Raw genomic sequence first — 16,359 nt, forward strand, 5'->3', positions numbered from 1 at the left:
AAAGCATCACTCCTTTACTAGAATCCCTGCACTGGCTACCTGTTATAAATCGAAGAAAAAAAGTATAAATTCACTGATTCCACCTCCGTAAATGTAAATAAGTCTTCTTTTCTTTATTCTCCTATGTCAATAAATTGAATATCTTTGGGTTGTAGACTAAACAAGACATTTGAGGATGTCAGTTTAGGCTTTGGGAAACACCAATTGACATTGAGATCAAACAACTACCGTACTCAATTTATCAAGAAACTGTTAGATTAATCAACAAAGAAAGGGAATTATTAGTTGCTTTCCTGCTCTGTTGGAGACAGATTCAAGGTTACATTGTCCAGGTTCATGGTTAAGTCAAAAAGTCCCAACAGAGACGGCATTTTCTGAGGAGGCTGAAACAAGCCTCCCTCACCACCAGCATCCTCAGGACTTTCTACAGAGTGTGGTCTTGAGTGTCCTGACATGCTGCATCTCAACATGCTACTCCAGCTGCAGTATGTCAGACAGAAAAGCCTTGGAGAGGATAGTCAGAGGAGCTGCGAGGGTCATCAGAGTTTCCCTCCCCTCTGTTGAAGAACCTTTCCAGAGCCGCTGCAGGAGCATGGCACTGAACGTTGTCAGGGACTCTTCACACCCTGTCCATAAAGTCTTTGAACTGCTGCCATCAGGCAAGCATTTTCAGAGCATCAAAGGCAGAACCAGCAGACTGATCAACAGCTTTGTTTCACAAGCTGTCAGAATACTGAAGTGCTGATCTGTTTTTTGGATCCTGGAGAAACGCTCTCTCATCAAAATGACATTTAAGCTTCATTTGATTTGAATGATTTGGACAAAGTAAAAAACATGTCACTTCATGTGTTTTTCATAATTTTTAAATTTAGTTAGGAAGTTTTTAATCTAGTTTTATTTCTTGCACATTTGTTTTGGTTGCCAGTCTTATACACTGTACAGCGCTTTGGTTGCTCAGGTGTTTTAACATTTGCTGCATAAATAATTTGAAATTGCACTTGACATAATTTTAACTCTAGCCCTCATTGCTACAATTTTTGGTACAGTCCCCAACAACAGACGAGAGTTTTTTTCAGTTGCCATGGAGATACAGATGTTCTAAAGGACCTGACAGTCCATTCTTGTTATTACCGGTCTTACCTCCATCTGCTGATCAGGAGTGTGCGATGCAGCTGAAAAGTCAGGCCAGCACGGATATTTAGCACCGCTGAGTACATAGTAAAATATTTATATTTAAGAATTGTGGCACAATATCTATATAGGAATTGGGTTAAATTCTCTAAGGTAGTTTGAACTTGCAATTGTAAAAAGAAAAGAAAAAATTAAAATGCTTTTTTTTTTTACACTTTATTACAAGAAAAAAAACTTTAGTCTTAACTGAGCAAACATGTCAAGCACTGCATAACACATCATTTGTATCAATTTTAGTGTTGCGGAATCCTAGCACTTAGGCACTGCTCATTAAAATGCAAATGTGTGCTGAAAGGATTACCTTTCCATGAAGGACACCTACATGTTTTATGAAGTTTTAATATATTGCTCTTGAGCAATCTTGCTCACCAGAACTTAGTCAAAGACGTCAACATGACGACATAACACCACACAGATCATTTACCGTGGAATCAAATGACTTAAAATATAATCTTGATAATTCTGAATATCAAATTATGACAAGAAGCATAGATAGCAGTAAAAAGAAACATCCCAGGTTTTATCTGCACTTATTCCCCCGATTTAAAAAGCCTAAGTTCTGTCAGTTCAATAATGATAAAAAACATGCCTTTTCCACATTGTAAATAATACTTTCCTGTGTTCATCCTGCACTTTTTCCTTTTGAAAACTTTTAGATATTCGACCCATAGAACACAAAATGATACAAGTTTCACATACTGGTATGTTTATTGACACCAACAACAACAACAAGCTACATCACCAACTCCATGGTAAAAGTCTGATTACCAAATACTGGAAATTTTATTTACAGGCTAATGAGGCTATGTAATATAGGGATTAACTCAGTTAAACTAAAATGTACAGTATGTCAAAGCTTTTTTTTCTTTTTTTTTTTAATTCATGGAGAGCTAGTATGACACCCAAATGTTGCTTAAAAACCACCTTATGTAGCTGTACAATGTCAAAATAATCCCTGGAAAGGGGGGGAAAAAATACATCTGGCAAAAATAGAAAGAACATAGCGATACTAATAAAATGAGCTCTGTTCAAAAATGCACCAGTCCCATGTTAGATTTTTTTTTTTAGAAAGAAGACATTTTGTTAAGAAGTCATTTGTTCTTGTGTTTGTGGCCTAATTTCCCCAGCCATGATGCGATGAATCCTCCTGCGGTGGTTTTTCAGCGATTTAAGGTTTGGATATGTACCCTGACAGACATCGCAGCGATACGACTCAGACTGTTTGTGAGTTAGCAGGTGCTTCTGCAAACTGTCCTCAGTACCAAACCAGCGAAGGCAAACAGGGCAGCGAGAAGGCTTGATGGCAGGCTTGCAAGCACCACTCCTCTGGTGAAATATCAGACTGATTGTGTTGGGGAAATCAGAGTTGCAGTGGGTGCAGTGGTAGGTTCTGGGGGGATTTGTGAGTGGATTTGTAAGCCGCGCACCTTTGCATCGATTCCAGGATACGTGCCTGCGAAGGGAACAGCGAGTTGCAAAGGTGTTCCCACATCTTGTGCATACAATCCGCGACTGCTTTTTTGCTGGATGTTGCTCTATGTGTGGCCTCTTTTGTGGAGGCTGAAGCACCGACTGAGAAGGCTGCTGCTTCTGAGGTTGCTGCTGCTGCTGAGGTTGCTGCTGCTGCTGCTGCTGAAATCTGAGCAACAGAGGCTGTGACCTTTGCGGCTGCAGGCCCTTCAGTAGCTGATGATGAGGATGCATGTGGATCTGCAGATGAACTTCATAATCTGCCCAGGAATTTACAGTCTCTCCGCAAGTCGGACATGTGTATGACTCTTGTGCGTGCTTCTGCAAATGCTCCAAGAGAAGCCTTGGAGATGTAAATCCGACCCCACACTCACATGTCACCCTCCTTGGAAGGACAGAGGGCAGTGACATGATGCCCCAATTGCCTCCATCATCCTCCTTTGGTGGACAGTCTGCTGTTGCATTGCTTGGCAAACCCTGCTGCACATTCCCTCTTTCCACTTCTGCCATTGCTCGCTGAAACTGACATCTCTTTCTGTGAACCATCATGTTATCTTTGCGGTTAAAGGACTTCCCACATATGTAGCAGGAAAACATTTTCACACTGCTGGTATGTACTGTAATGACACCCTGACCTGCACTCTGTGCTAAAGTTCCAAACCCACGTGGCCTAAACCCACACAGTCGCAGATGGCGCCTCAATGTAGATGCTCGACTATACGTTTTCTGACACCTACTACAAGGGTAACGCTTTACACCGTCTCTGACAAAATAGCGCAGGCCGTGAGAGATCATCTCTGCGTGTTCAGCTGGCACAGACTTCTTCACCTCTCCAACATCACGAGCTTTCCCTGCAGAATTTAGCATCTCCATATCATCATCCAATGGCATCCTCCACTGTCCCTCATTACTATCCTCATTATCTAGTGCTTCTGCTTCCCAGCTGTTTTCCTCTCCTTGCTGGAGTGAAATCCCAGACAAGGAGGGATCTTTGTGCTGCTCCATCATGGAAGATGTGGAGGAGAATGGGGAGAAGCTTTTTGCTGGATGAACCCAGGCCAACTGTGAGACTACAGACTGCTCTTTACTTGGAAAAGGCTCCTCCACCTTAATATGACTACTAATCTCAGTGCCCACACCAACACTCTTGGCCATCTGAGATGCAGCACTAACATCCTCAGTACCAGTTCTGGCATTATTGTTTGACCTCAGTGCAAACATTCTCTGCATTGATTGATTGGCTTGTCGAGAAAGGGCTGACCCTGGACCCTGGCATCTGTGCGTTTTGAGGTTCCATCTCCGCGCATAGCTGTGCTTACACATGGGACAGTAGAAAACTTTTTTGGCATTGTTCAGACTATGGAATGGCACTAACTTTTGGGCAAAGGGTAACTTGTTTTTAAAAGCACTTGAGTGTATATTCTTGCTTACAAACTGAGGGCATACGTGATTGTCTTGCAAAGGCAGCCGCCCGATGATCAGCTGTTTGCAACGACGACAACATTTAATTCTCTCCTTTTTGTGCAAGAAATGATGCTCTGTCAATCTGTCCACATTTTGAAATACACGACGACAACGGCCGCATTGATATCTGCCAAATATACCATTACCAGCAGGATCTATGAGCTTCTGACGTGTCTCCAGAACCACAACAGGAGACAAAGTCTTAGTTAGGGAAACAATTTTCTTCTTACTGGACTCAAGAACTTTACTAATGGATGGAGCTTTTGTCTTTATACCAGGTTTTGCAAGCAGTCGCCGCAACTGTGCAATAGAGAGATCATTGACTGGTGGCATCCCTGTTTTTGCTTGAGGCGTTACATCGACAGGTACAACCTCCTGCTTGGGGACGATAGTGTTTTCATTCTGATCGTGAGACTGAGTAAGTGGAAAGCGTTTCATGTATGCAGACGCCAGCAACTTCATGAGATTGTTATTTTTGGACAAACCCTTTTCGCTGCTTTGAACAGAATTTGTTTTGTCCTGAAAATGCATGTCCTCTGCAGTGTCTGGTATTTGCTCTGCCATGGCCGACATGCTGTCAAGGTGTTTATCACTGTCATCGCGAGGGGGCGTACACTGGCTTTGGGGAGAGGTTACTATGGCAATACCATCCTCGAGGCTTCCATCTGCTTTGTTGGCTGCTATTGTGGGTAATTCAACAGCTGGGGACTTGGAAGTAGAAGGGCGGCTAAGAACCAAACCTGTCTGGGATGCAGGAGAAAATGACATATGCTGGGTGGGAAAAACCTTCTCACTGCCTGTTCCACCACAAAGAGCAATGTTATTATCCAGGGGATGCAGTAGCTGTGGTGGAGCAACGTGTGAACGTTTATGCTCCAGCATAAGACCAAAGTCATGAAATTCCTCTCCACAATCACAAATATAAAAGGAAGGTGAAGGGCTCTCAGGCAGCACTGCTGGCGGACTGGTGTGCTCGCCGGATGAGTCTGGACTTGCAAACAGCGTTTCATGCGGGTTGATGCTTTGCTGTGTTGGCGCTGGAGTCGACACCTTGGAGATTGCACTTGCGTGGCTCGCCTGATGTACCAGCAGGGAAGCCAGTCCAGTGAAGGTGGCTGAGCAGGCCACGCATCGATACACTTTGGAGGAAGTATTTCCCTGTAGCCCAAGCATCATGGCAGCCAAACAAACACAGCGAGGCAGGCGTTGTGGTCAGGCAGGATGGATTCCTGTAAATCACACAAACACACAAAAATGGCATCAACAGTAGAAATCAGACAGTCTAAAATATAAAGATGCAAGAGATAAGAGATAAGATAATCTTTTATTACTCCCCATGTCAGGGGAAATTTCCCCAAATGTAACACTCTGAACCCTGAAACTTGTCAGTGGTTTTTAAAGGCATGTTATCTTTAAAGAACAAAATTAGATAATTATTCCAGCCACAAACTGAAAAACAAACCAACAAAAAAAAGTAACATTAGGAATCATCTAGGAGCAAAAAAAAAAAAGCCCCAATACACTAGGGGTACAATGTTAGTATTCAAGCTGAAATATTATTTCCCAGCTATCTAGGAGGTAGAAAAGAGCAATTTCAACCCTAAGGTGTAGGGAATTCTTCATATACATTCCAGGAAATTAGTTTGAAATAACGCAACACAATTTGGCATTAACACAAAACATTGTTAGGTGAAATTGTAGTCAATGTGGATATGACGGAATAATGTCTCAACAGCTCAAACATTTACAGTTGCTTGTGTCAACGTTTACTCCCAGCAACAAACTCCACAGAGTGCCTGAGGCATGCCATTGATCACAACATGCAGATACATAACCACAACTGCTCGTGGTCAGCAAATCCATCAGGTCTTTTAGCAAAAATGGAATGAGATCCCACAGCTGCAGATTTACGCCCCATTTCCGCTGGCATGATTCCAGGTTACCATCACAGCAGGGATGAAAATTATTCAGACCTGTGATATCATGATGCTGCCTCTGAACAGGGCCCAACCATGACAATCTTAAATAAGCTTTGGATATTGGAGGTCATGCAGCAACACCAGTAATTCACGTTGCATAACAACACATCAAAGTCTACTTAATAATAATAAAGGCACAACCGAGTGACTGGGATAGTGGGCAAGAACATCTGCGCCGACTATGGACAAGAAGTCCCCAAGTCCCGATGGAACACAGCACCAAAAGTGGATGAGAGCAACAAGGCTGAGATCCAGTGGGACTTCATGTTCCACACTGACAGGCAGCTGCTGGCTAACCAACCAGACACAGTGGTGGTTGACAAAGAGCAGAGGAGGGCAGTTCTAATAGATGTGGCAGCTGACGCTAACATGAGGATGAAAGAGCATGAAAAGGTCGAGAGAGACTGAAGAAACAACTGGAACTGAGGAGGATGAAGGCCGAGGCGTCTCAGTGGTAATTTGGAGCATTAGAGGCTGCGGCTCTCAAACTGGGAGAGTGTTCCAGAATATTTCAGGTACAACATCTGAGGGTTCTGGGCAGAAGAGTGATGTAATGAACAGCTAAGATACTGCGCAGGACCTTTTGTCTCTTGAGATACTAATGGCCTACCTCTTTCAATGTCACAGACTGTTTGCAGAAAAATCCTTGCATGTACATTTTGAAATTATTTTTTATTTCTACATATATTAAACTTACCACAATCAGTTTTAGGTTATATCTTATATTACACTTAAAAACTTAAAATAAACATGCTGAAAGCACTTTACAACTTTAAGTTTTCATCTTCCGATCATAATATACAATTAATATTTTTGATGGCATCTCATCTGTTCATGCTCCACCAGATATTTCAAATTTATTATGCAGTAAATATAACATATCTATTGCAATTTTCCCAAAACCAATAACAATTTCTAGTTAAACAGATTTATTTTCCAAACTCTGACATACGTGCATTTCATTTGTAGCATTTTTATGGTAACGGAATTAAAGTAATCCCTTAGTGTTTCTCAGCTGTAAATTGTTTAAAAGTACTATAGAGCAGAAATGGGGAGTAAAATCAATGCTTTCTAAAATATACGCAGTAAAGCAATGCTGTTTTCTACCGGTATATATTTTTCTCCATGCAATTTTGGATTTTTCGGGCACCTGATGACGACAGTTTGGCTTCCCAAATCCTGTGCTGCTTCCATGGAAACTGGTTCTAACGTCATCATCAACCAACTGTGGCTGGAGCTGGATTGGATTGAATGAACACTTGAGTAGCACTTGTGCAGCGCTGACCTCTCACTTTTGATGTGGAGAGTCTGAAGAATGTCTCTGACTCGAGGACATCTGTAGCTGCGATGTGACCCAAATTTTGTTAACCGTGTCCTATAGTCTATGACATTGATTTCACTCCTACATTTATGCTCTTACTTTGATTTAACAGACAGCATCCATAAGGTTTATTCTTCATGGCACTGAAAGGATATTTTCATGAAGCATCTATGGGAAATGCATGCTTATTTTTGATTTAAGTCTAATCACCACCTGTTGAGACCTTGTTTATTAAAATTAGGTCATTTTTAAAAATAGTTTTATGTTTTTATATTGGCTTTAAATATTGCAAAGGATGAACAAAATCGAGAACAAGCATAGTGGACTGGATAAATGGAGGGTTGAAAGGACAAATTATTTTTTGCAATTTGGGAAAACCTCATACTGAAATGAAATATCTGCACTGAAAATGAAATCTTAAGAGTTTAACTCTAGCTTCAAATGTATGTGTCATTGTATAAAATCATTCAGTTAACAAATTTAAAAGAAAAATGTATGTAAAGAATCCTATTTGGGTTTAATCAGCTTAATGCCCTACCTGGTAGAAAGTTTAAAAGAAAAGAAACAAGGCAATAAGGTCACTGATCCTGTGTCCAATGTGTGTCACTTCATGATGCTTCATAACTAGTGTGAGGAGGAATAACAACTCCTACATAAACAGATTTACTTTATAACCAGGGTTGCAAAATATACTGGGTTTGTTTTCACAAGACCATGTGACCTGGACAATGCAGCAGCGGTCGACCATCCTGCTCACTGATGAGTGTTAGGTCACCTTGCACAGAAATGATGGTCATCAGCATTGCTGGAGAAGGCAAGGTGAGCGATACACCGAGGTCAACACAGTCCCTGGGGTTGACTTTGGTGGAGGAGGTGCAACAGTCTGGACAGGCATCACCAGTCAGTGCAAAACAGATCTGGTGATTGCAGATGGCTCAGTCACTGCACGCTCTTACCTCAGAGACATCATAGAACCCATCATCATCCCCCAATTCTGCCAGCACACCCCCAACTTTCTTTTCATGGATGATAATGCTCCACCACATGGTGCCAGAACTGTCACAGCTCGACTTCAGGAAGTCGGAGTGTCTCATATGGTATGGCCAGCAATATCCCCTGACCTGAACGCAAAAGAGCACATCTGGGACCAGCTGAAGCAGCAACTGGATGCTCGTACCCCACCCCCATGTGACCTGGAAGAACTGCGTGTAGCACTTATGCAGGAGTGGAACGCACTGCCTCAGAACAACATCATGAGACTAGTTAGGAGCATGAGACGTCGCTGTCAAGCTGTCATTGCGGCAAATGGTGGAAATACCCGCTACTGACTTTGTCAATTTTGGTTATTTGGGGCTATCTGTTTTAAAATGGTGCTTCTTATTCATTAATAGTAATATCAAAGGGAACTATAACTTATTTCATTAAAATTCAGACCAAATAGGAAAAGCACTTAAAAAGCATGTAAATAACAATATCCCTAACTTATTGTGAGTAGTGTATATGCATTACTGAGGAACCCAGCTCATTGTAGAATGATTAAATCTTTCCAAAGAGAGCTTTTCAAGTCATCTGGTTAAAAAAAAATCCAGCATTTTTTTTATATTGTAGCATCAGATTTGAAAATGCTCTATAATTATATTAGTTTCTGTGAGCTTCACTCTGTATTGATTAATTGTTAGGTTTACCTATATAAGATAGGAACCTTTTGTGTCTTGGTAGCCGGAAGGGACAAATCATTTTTTTAAACGCTAACACTAAACGCTGTACGCCGAACGAACTTGTGCACTTTGGAGACCGATGGCAAACCAATAAAGACACTGTGTGCAACACAAGTTCAAACGAGTTGGCCTTTCTTTCATTGGTACCGTTAGTAAGCACGTCAAATACATTTTAATGACTGCCGGTTGGATGCTCTCAGTGGCTTAAAGCATTAGCTTAGCACCTTTAACACATATTGTGCAGAAAAACAAAGTATTCTAATTCAGTCTTTTTCAAATATTTAGCTTTTTTCCAAATATAATGTAACAAATTAACAGGAAGTTCAAGACACCATGTTCATTGTGATTTCTAACTATGGCTGATTTTAGCTAATGCACGTAGTTCTCTTACACACTAATGGATCAATCCAATATTGTCGACAATGAGCTTAATCCCAAACTCTTTTAATAACTCATCGCTCAGTTTGAGTATTTTTCTTAAAGAAAAAAGCGAAAACATGTCTGGTTCTAGCTTCTCAAATGAGACCATTTTCTGGTTTGTATACTCCTAAGACAGAACTAAATATATTTGGGTTGTGCACAAAGCAGGACGTTTGTCATCTTGGGCTTTGGCAGACACTGATCAACATTTCAACGCTATTTTCTGACAACAAGTCAAATAAGTGAGAGTAATAACAACCAAAACAATCATTAACTGCAACCCTGATTCACACACTTGGTTACGCTCACAGGCTTACAGTAAACGTTTAGTAATATAGAATTTTCCATGAAAACACAAATCAAATCATGCATAAAATACTTTATTTGGACTATGATTAAAGTTTTGCCCTCATTAAAGATGTCAGCCATTTTGGGGCACGTTGGAGTTCTTTCACTCTTAACGGCACCTTCAAAATTCAGAACTTAGTTAATCAGGTGACCGCAACAAAACAGCAGCATCAAATCACACCTGTTAACCTGAATTTGTGGTAGAAATGCACAGCCTAGTTTGCACAATCTGGTGAACCACATGACGAAAACGCAATAATCTAAACTGCCATGAGGTGGGAAGAGACACAACAACACACTAAGGCAATGAAAACAGCGAATAGTGGTGATACGAAGTGGCATTAGCTTGCTAATGCTGGAAACACTGCTAACAGAGTTACCGTCACTCGCCCGTGAAACCGTTTACAGCTGCCTGACACATTTTTTTTCAGCTACGCTAGCTAGCTTGACATCTGGCCCTGGCTCTCACACAGCCCGAGTCTTCGACCAGACATCACGGGAGGGGGCTGCTAGTCAAAGCTAACCCGTAACAGGCGGCTGGCCACGTTTCTTGGTAGGCCAGAGAAAAGAAGAAGTACCGTTTGCGAGCTAGCTACGGTGACCTATGGAGCGCACAGCAATAGCCCGCCCGCCCGCCCGCCCGCTGGTGTCTTCACGTACTCACCGGCCACCGGAGCGTTTTCCGTCGAAGAGGAATCACCAAACCTGGGAGGGCGGAAGGAGATGAGGCGAAATCTCTGCAGACATCTGTCCAAACGAGACAGAAACTCTCCGGAGAGGGAGAAACGAGGTTCGGCTCGGCAGCTCTGTGGTGAACAAATGTGATGCTGTGCCAGGAGATACAGCGCCGAGCCGAGAGCTGCAGCTGCAGCACAGAGGAACGGCAAGCACGGCGCATGCGCACTCAACGCACACCCCTCCAGCAGAGAGCCCCATGGCAGCGCGTCTGTTCTTCTTCTTCTCCTCCTTTCTATTTTTTCTTTTCTTCGTCTTTGAGGTTTGACGGCATTTGGCATACGCGATTGTTGCATTACTGCCACCTTCTGTATTTATTCTCCCCCGGTGTGTAATCATCCATCATAAATAAAAAATAAGACGAGCAACGTATATCTACAGCTGATTTCCAGGACCCTTGATTTTTATGAACTCATTTTATTGGCCAGATAACATGGCAGCCGTTTGTTTTTATTGCAAATAGGAGTTGGCCATTGTACCCCACAGACACTAGCAAAAAAAAGAAACCACATGTGTATGGAGTTAGAACAGTCTCATAATTCACAAATGCACACAGAAGAATTCACAAATGTAAACTGCAATCCACAAATGCACACAGAAGAATTCACACATGTGAACTGGGATTCACAAATGTAAACTGCAATCCACAAATAAATTAAGAAAGTTCGCAAATGTATTTCTGCATTCACAAACTGCTTTTGTGTGTGAATCGTTTTTGAGACTGCTCTGCCGTCAGCTCGATCCACAAATGCATTTTTTTCAACACGGAAGTTTCTGTAGCCAATCAGATGTCTCCCTCCTTTCAGCCAATCACAAAAACTCACCCCACGTGGGGGTGGGTGTACTGTTCAGCCAATCATATGAACGCGTCCGCACAGCGTTATACTTCACCGTGTCATTGGGCTGAAGAGTGAAGCTGCCCGTCGGAGAGACCATGGCGTCTGATGGGGACAATAGACCCTTTATTTGTTTACAAACATTGTGACGTTTTTTGTGGCCGGGGCTGATGCTGGAGGCAAAAGCTGAGCGAGAAGTCAAGCGGGACTGGGAGTATATAGTTTGCGCTGGGAGTTTGCAGCGCAAACTCGAGCATTTTTAACCCGTTAAACTTAAGTGTACCGCCGGCGGTACACTTACTAATTTGCATAGGAATTTAAAGAATGTCCGAAGGCTGCAAACGTGATTATATAAACATTATACGCCGATGGAAAGCTTAGATTCTCATGAATCCGCCGGTATAAACCACTTTCAGATGTGATTACCACAGCGGGTAATATAAACACATTTGTCCGACAAACAATGAATATCCATCCATCCTTTCTCTGTACACGGCTTTAACGTACACAGCGTGACTCACATTTCCGGGTTCATTATTACACACAGATGAAAATATTCCACAAAAAACGGCCATAATCCAACGTTGGACATCCAGACGACACAAGCCAGTAAACTATTTTGTCCAAAACATGTCTTGAAGTCGGTATATAATCCACGAATCGGTCGTTTTAAAGGAAATACACCTCGCGATGCGCGTCCAATATGCCCTGTATTTCTCGTCATATTTTTTTATTTACAAATAGAATATTAGCGATTTTTTGTACTGAAAATGGCTGGAATTGACTGCAGCTGATCGTCTCTGGAGAGACAGCAGGTCCGATTTGTGGCACTGGCAGCGAGCAGTGACACTTTTTGTGGCACCGCTGCGGTGCCACGGTTAATGCCATTGTTTGGGCGAGATGCCACTGCCGCAGCAGCATTTCCAGTGGCCTCTGGAGATGTCAGCAGAGATACCACGGTTAATGCCACTGTTTAGGGAACATGCCACGGTTAATACCAGTACTTTTACCGCGGTTTAGGCGAGATGCCACGGTTAATGTCAGTATCAATGTCACATTGAGCCTAGTCTCAATGTGACAGAGACTAGGCTCTATCAACTTTTCTAAAATGTCGTCCTGCTGTGTTTTTGGATGCCAGAATAGGAGGAATTACATTGGCGAACGCAAATTAAAGTTTTATAGGATTCCACCGAACACTCGTGCTCAGAGGGAACGAAGACAGTTGTGGTTAAATGCACTGAGGCGAAAAGACTGGACAGAGACGATCAGCTGCAGTCAATTCCAGCCATTTTCAGTACAAAAAATCGCTAATATTCTATTTGTAAATAAAAAATATTAAATTCAATTCAGTTCAGCTTTATTCCAGACACTGGGTCCAAATACACACACCATAAGGACACAACAAGACACACAAAAAAATACAATCAAAAACAATAACCCGTCAAATATGACGAGAAATACAGGGCATATTGGACGTGCATCGCGAGGTGTATTTCCTTTAAAACGACCGATTCGTGGATTATATACCGACTTCAAGACATATTTTGGACAAAATAGTTTACTGGCTTGTGTCGTCTGGATGTCCAACGTTGGATTATGGCCGTTTTTTGTGGAATATTTTCATCTGTGTGTAATAATGAACCCGGAAATGTGAGTCACGCTGTGTACGTTAAAGCCGTGTATAGAGAACGGATGGATGGATATTCATTGTTTGTCGGACAAATGTGTTTATATTACCCGCTGTGGTAATCACATCTGAAAGTGGTTTATACCGGCGGATTCATGAGAATCTAAGCTTTCCATCGGCGTATAATGTTTATATAATCACGTTTGCAGCCTTCGGACATTCTTTAAATTCCTATGCAAATTAGTAAGTGTACCGCCGGCGGTACACTTAAGTTTAACGGGTTAAAAATGCTCGAGTTTGCGCTGCAAACTCCCAGCGCAAACTATATACTCCCAGTCCCGCTTGACTTCTCGCTCAGCTTTTGCCTCCAGCATCAGCCCCGGCCACAAAAAACGTCACAATGTTTGTAAACAAATAAAGGGTCTATTGTCCCCATCAGACGCCATGGTCTCTCCGACGGGCAGCTTCACTCTTCAGCCCAATGACACGGTGAAGTATAACGCTGTGCGGACGCGTTCATATGATTGGCTGAACAGTACACCCACCCCCACGTGGGGTGAGTTTTTGTGATTGGCTGAAAGGAGGGAGACATCTGATTGGCTACAGAAACTTCCGTGTTGAAAAAAATGCATTTGTGGATCGAGCTGACGGCAGAGCAGTCTCAAAAACGATTCACACACAAAAGCAGTTTGTGAATGCAGAAATACATTTGCGAACTTTCTTAATTTATTTGTGGATTACAGTTTACATTTGTGAATTCTTCTGTGTGCATTTGTGAATTATGAGACTGTTCTAACTCCATACATGTGGAATAAAACTACAACCAATTTGCTGAAGAAGTCCTCTCAGTGGAAATAATCATTTAAAACCATATCTTGCTTTTTAGAAGCATATGATTTCAGTGGAGTAAACCTTTAAAACAGGAGTAAGCTTTCCTAGCCCACAGACACAAAAAACAAACACTGATGAACTGAAAGTACATACCCCAGTTTTCAATCAAATTGGGACACTGTGTTAAACATAAATAAAAACAGAATACAGTGCTTTGTAATGCTTTGTCAACCTTATCCAGTCAAATGCACTAAAAAGACAAGATATTTAATGTTCAAGCTGATAAATTGTACTGTTTTTTTAAGCAAATATTCACTCCTTTTGAATTGGATGCCTGCAATATGTTCCAGAAAAGCTGGTTTATCAGTTTGAACATTAAATTACTGACGGGAGTTAGCAAGAGATATCATATTTCTCCTACACTGGCTTCTCTTCCTTGGCTTCCTGTGAAATCTAGAATAGAATTTAAAATCCTTCCCCTGACATATAAAGTTCTTTAATGACCAATCTCCATTGTATCTTAAAGACCTCATGGTACCATATCATCCTAGCAGAACTCTTCACTCTCAGACTGCAGGCTTCAGTCTACTCTGCATCACCCTTACTATACCTAATATGCTCATCCACACACTGTTTGCGTGTTGCTACCAGCAATAAATGCAGAATATTTTTAATGCCAGAGCCTTACACCATAATAATAGACTCATGAATCTGTTTTAATGTTGGCTTGTATTTTGTATCTATCATGTATATTGCTCTCATCATGCATGTATCCCAATGTGTGTTATAGTATGTTTCCTTGTCTCCGACCCCCACTCTTCTCCCATCCCTCACCCTGCCTCTCTACCTCTTCTGCTCCTCTCAACCCGGCGGCCAGCAGCAGATGGGTCTCCCATATGAGCCCAATTCTGCTCCAGGTTTCTTCACGTTAAAAGGGAGTTTTTTCTTGCCACTGTCACCTTGGGGCTTAGTCTGGGGGTTCAGGCGTATGGGTTCTGTAAAGCATCTTGAGACAATCTGAATTGTAATTGCCGCTATATAAATAAAATGTAATTGAACTGAATAGAATGTATTCGTCTTTGCTATTCGATTGTATATAGGTTGAAAAAGATTTACAAATCATTGCATTCCATTTTTATTTACGTTTTACACAATACCCTAACTTCACTAGAATTGAGGTTTGTCTAAGTTATTGGTAAAAAAAAAATGGGTGGAATAAACCTGTAGAGGCTAAGCCAATGCTTGAAGCCCCTGAGGTGCTTCACCAGGATGTAAATAGTTGACACGCCAGACAACTTTACCGCGTCTGATGAAGAGAGCCGAGACCAATGCTTGCGGTTCCAATAACCTGCGTTTATTACTCCAAATAAGTATAGTCCAACAGCTTTTGTATGAACAAACATTTCATTGTTACCGGCTTTTCGACGGCGGCGACGGCGGCGGTCAAAACTGTTTTATCCTTCCGGGCGGAACACCTGCCCGGACAAAGATTGGTTCCTATTTATAATAATCGAGCTCATTGGCTCCTACACACCAGCCCCTAATTGTTACTGGCGAACAGACATAACAATTCAAATACATACATTACAAAAGGAGCCAAATGCAAAACTTCAATAACCATAAATGTACATCACATTACCCATTTGTTTATACCTCATGCAATAAACAAAGTTTAGTTACAGGTCTTTCAACAATATTAGTTTTGGTCAGTAGCTTAACAGAACGCACCAGACCCCCTTTGTCAGGAAAAACCTCCAGTACTTTGCCAAGAGGCCAGGAACCACGTGGAGCTGAGGAATCCATGATTACAACGATATCACCAACAACCAGACTCCTCTTTTTCTGATTCCATTTCTGTCTCTCTTGCAATAGTGGGAGGTACTCTCTGACCCATCTCTTCCAAAACAGATCAGACATGTATTGCACTTGTCTCCAGCGACGCTTCACATACATATCTGAAGGTTCAAAGAGTCCAGGGGGCAAAGCTGGCTTCCCTTTCAGCAGAAGCAAATGGTTCGGTGTGAGAGGTTCTAAATCATTGGGATCATCAGAAAGTCTGGTTAAGGGGCGATCATTAAGTATGGCTTCCACTTCACACATCACCGTGTTAAGCCCGTCATCATCCAATGTTTGCTGACGCAATTTTTCAATCCAAGCAATCTTTGCTTTGCCACTGCAAAGTTTTTTGGAAGTTGCACATTAGGATTCTTAAATGGTAACTTCAAACAGTACCTCTCATCCTGCAGGGCTGCAGAGGATTCCATGATTTCCATGAATCTTATATCCTTTCTAGACATTTCTGTATCCACTGAAGTCTTCTCATTGAAGTCATGGTTATATTGATTGTTCAACATGTGTTCAAGTGTCCTCACAGAAATTCTGTTAACAACAATAGAAGGAAGCGTCACATTACTGTTGC

At 41.9% G+C, this 16,359-nt stretch overlaps 1 protein-coding gene across 1 annotated transcript; it reads right to left on the bottom strand.

Moving 5' to 3' along the window:
* Window positions 1-1,876: 1,876 nt before the first annotated feature.
* On the bottom strand, window positions 1,877-10,853 carry im:7147486 (zinc finger protein Xfin). The gene is made up of 2 exons (XM_022207441.2): window positions 10,576-10,853; window positions 1,877-5,354 (listed from the first exon to the last, which is right to left on the bottom strand). The coding sequence occupies exon 2, from the start codon at window positions 5,299-5,301 to the stop codon at window positions 2,275-2,277; it is 3,027 nt and encodes a 1,008-aa protein (XP_022063133.2). The 5' UTR covers window positions 5,302-5,354; window positions 10,576-10,853; the 3' UTR covers window positions 1,877-2,274.
* Between the last annotated feature and the right edge of the window lie 5,506 nt (window positions 10,854-16,359).

The sequence above is a fragment of the Acanthochromis polyacanthus genome, chromosome 12, assembly GCF_021347895.1.
Source record: "Acanthochromis polyacanthus isolate Apoly-LR-REF ecotype Palm Island chromosome 12, KAUST_Apoly_ChrSc, whole genome shotgun sequence".
Lineage (NCBI taxonomy): Eukaryota > Metazoa > Chordata > Actinopteri > Pomacentridae > Acanthochromis > Acanthochromis polyacanthus.